The sequence below is a fragment of the Hydra vulgaris genome, chromosome 01 (genome assembly GCF_038396675.1).
Source record: "Hydra vulgaris chromosome 01, alternate assembly HydraT2T_AEP".
Lineage (NCBI taxonomy): Eukaryota > Metazoa > Cnidaria > Hydrozoa > Anthoathecata > Hydridae > Hydra > Hydra vulgaris.
In genome coordinates this window covers 56482549-56485141 of record NC_088920.1, presented here as the reverse complement: position 1 = coordinate 56485141, position 2593 = coordinate 56482549, and the positions used below count along the sequence as shown (strand labels likewise).

The 2593-nt window shown below is 19.1% G+C and overlaps 1 protein-coding gene across 1 annotated transcript; it reads left to right on the top strand.

The window, feature by feature from the left end:
- The first annotated feature begins 1079 nt into the window (after positions 1–1079).
- LOC124810026 (protein archease-like) lies at positions 1080–1640 on the top strand. The gene has a single exon (XM_065788730.1). It carries the CDS (start codon positions 1131–1133, stop codon positions 1575–1577), a length of 447 nt encoding a protein of 148 aa, XP_065644802.1. The 5' UTR covers positions 1080–1130; the 3' UTR covers positions 1578–1640.
- Positions 1641–2593: the final 953 nt, after the last annotated feature.

The following is a 2593-nucleotide window of genomic DNA, read 5'->3' as shown; positions in this document are numbered from 1 at the left end:
TATATATATATATATATATATATATACATATATAAATAGTGCATACAATATACACTATTTATATTATATGTATATATATATTTAAGTTATTTATATGTATGTATACATTATATATATATATATATATATATATATATATATATATATATATATATATATATATATATATATATATATATATATATATATACATATATAAATAGTGCATACAATATACACTATTTATATTATATGTATATATATATTTAAGTTATTTATATGTATGTATACATATATATATATATATATATATATATATATATATATATATATATATATATATATATATATATATATATATTTATATATATATATATATATATATTATATATTATATATTATATATATAAATATATATATATATATATATATATATATATATATATATATATATATATATATATATATATATATATATATATATATATATATATATGTATATATATACATATACATATATAAATAGTGCATATAATATACACTATTTATATTATATGTATTTATATATTTAAATTATTTATATGTATGTATACATATATATATATATATATATATATATATATATATATATATATATATATATATATATATATATATATATATATATATATATATATATATAAATTAGTAAAAACACTTATCTAATTTTTAGTTGTCTTCAACAGCATGTTTCTCCATCAGTAGGTTCATCCTGATAATGGAGAAACATGCTGTTAAAGACAAGTAAAAATTAGATAAGTATTTTTACTAATTTATTATTGCTCTGTTCTTTAAGAACATTGAGCACTCTATTTATAGAATATACTAACATAATTTATATTTATATATATATATATATATATATATATATATATATATATATATATATATATATATATATATATATGTATGTATATATATTATATAAATACATACATACATATATACATACATACATACCTCTGAACTACATACACTTATATGTATTCATAAATTTTGTGCATAAAAGTATGTATTGGCAACAATTTTAAAGCAAATTTGAAATTAAACTTATTTCTTTAAAAAAAGATAAATTTGTAGTTTATGTATAAATAGGTCTGATTAGATTTGATATGGAATCTGATTCAAGTGATAACTATGGATATGAATATTTGGATCATCCTGCTGATATCCAGATTCACTCATGGGGCCTAACACTAAAGCAAGCCTTTGAGCAACAAGCAATAGGAATGTTTGGGATAATGACAGATTTAAATACTATTGAAAATTTACAAGAAGAAGTTATTGAAGCTGAAGGTCATGATTTAGTGTCTCTTCTTTATAAGTTTTTAGATGAATGCTTATTTACATTTAGTGTTGAACCGTTTTTATGCGCATTTGATGTTAATATAACAGAATTTGATGAAGAGAAATTTGTTATTAAGGCGGTTCTTAAAGGTGAGACATTTGATTTGTCTAAACATCCACAAGGTACTGAAGTTAAAGCTATTACTTTTTCTAACATGCAAATAAACAAAGAAAGCGCACACTGGGAATGTTATGTTATCTTTGATATATAAAATAATATGGTTTTTATTTGTTCATTTCTTAGATGAAAAAAAATTTATTCAAGCTTTTTATTATGTAGCAGTTTTCTTTTAAAAAATTATTACAATTTTTTATTTTATTAGTTCTACACATTCTGCTTTTATGTCACTATACAGTATAGTTATAAAGGGGTAAAACTACAGTTAAGCAGTCTAAAATAATGTGCGCCTCCACTGACAAGATAAATCTCGTCAGTGGTGGCTTTTTAAATATTAGAAATATTAATTGAAATTATAAAAGAAAAAAGGTTGTCCTATTTTTTAATGCTTATTGTTATTTGACTGATTATTTTAATTAACTTTAGCTTTCTATGAACTCTTTGTTGTGCAATAACCAGCTTCAGCCATTTATTTACATTTTAATGCTTTGATATTTGAATTAGAAGTAATAAAAAAAGAATCCTTATTTGTCTGAAAAAGTTTGTTTAAAAAGGCTAGATAATAACAACTAATTTATTGTATGTTAAGAATTATTTTTAAAATAATAGCCAATAGGGATGTGACTAAAAAACGTTTGCTTTGCTTTTAAGTCTTTTATATTAATTACAATAAAGATTATAACAAAAAGTTATAAATTTAAACTATTTACTATTATTTTTATTCATTATTTTTATTTAATATTTTACTACTATTGGATATTATTTTTATTTAATATTTTGCCATTATTTACTATGATTTTTTTCATAATGCAAATTTAATATGTATTTTTAGAATGTTAATGGGTATCCTTTGGGAAACCAAACCCAAAGTTAAATTAATTTATGATAACAAAAAGCATTGCTCCTATATCTCATAGTATAAAAGTGTGAGGAAACAGTTTTGAGCATGGTCATAGTTTTATGATTTAACTATTTCTAATGGAATTCTATGTTATTTTTAATGCACATAACTAATTTCTATTCATGTATATGGTATAATAAATATATGTATATAAGAAATTAATTACGTAGAAAATTAATTTTCATCTTGAATTTTACTTGAAATTTATT

Coding starts and splice junctions, on each gene's coding strand:
- LOC124810026 (XM_065788730.1), top strand. CDS start 1,131: ATGGAATCTGATTCAAGTGATAACTATGGATATGAATATTTGGATCAT.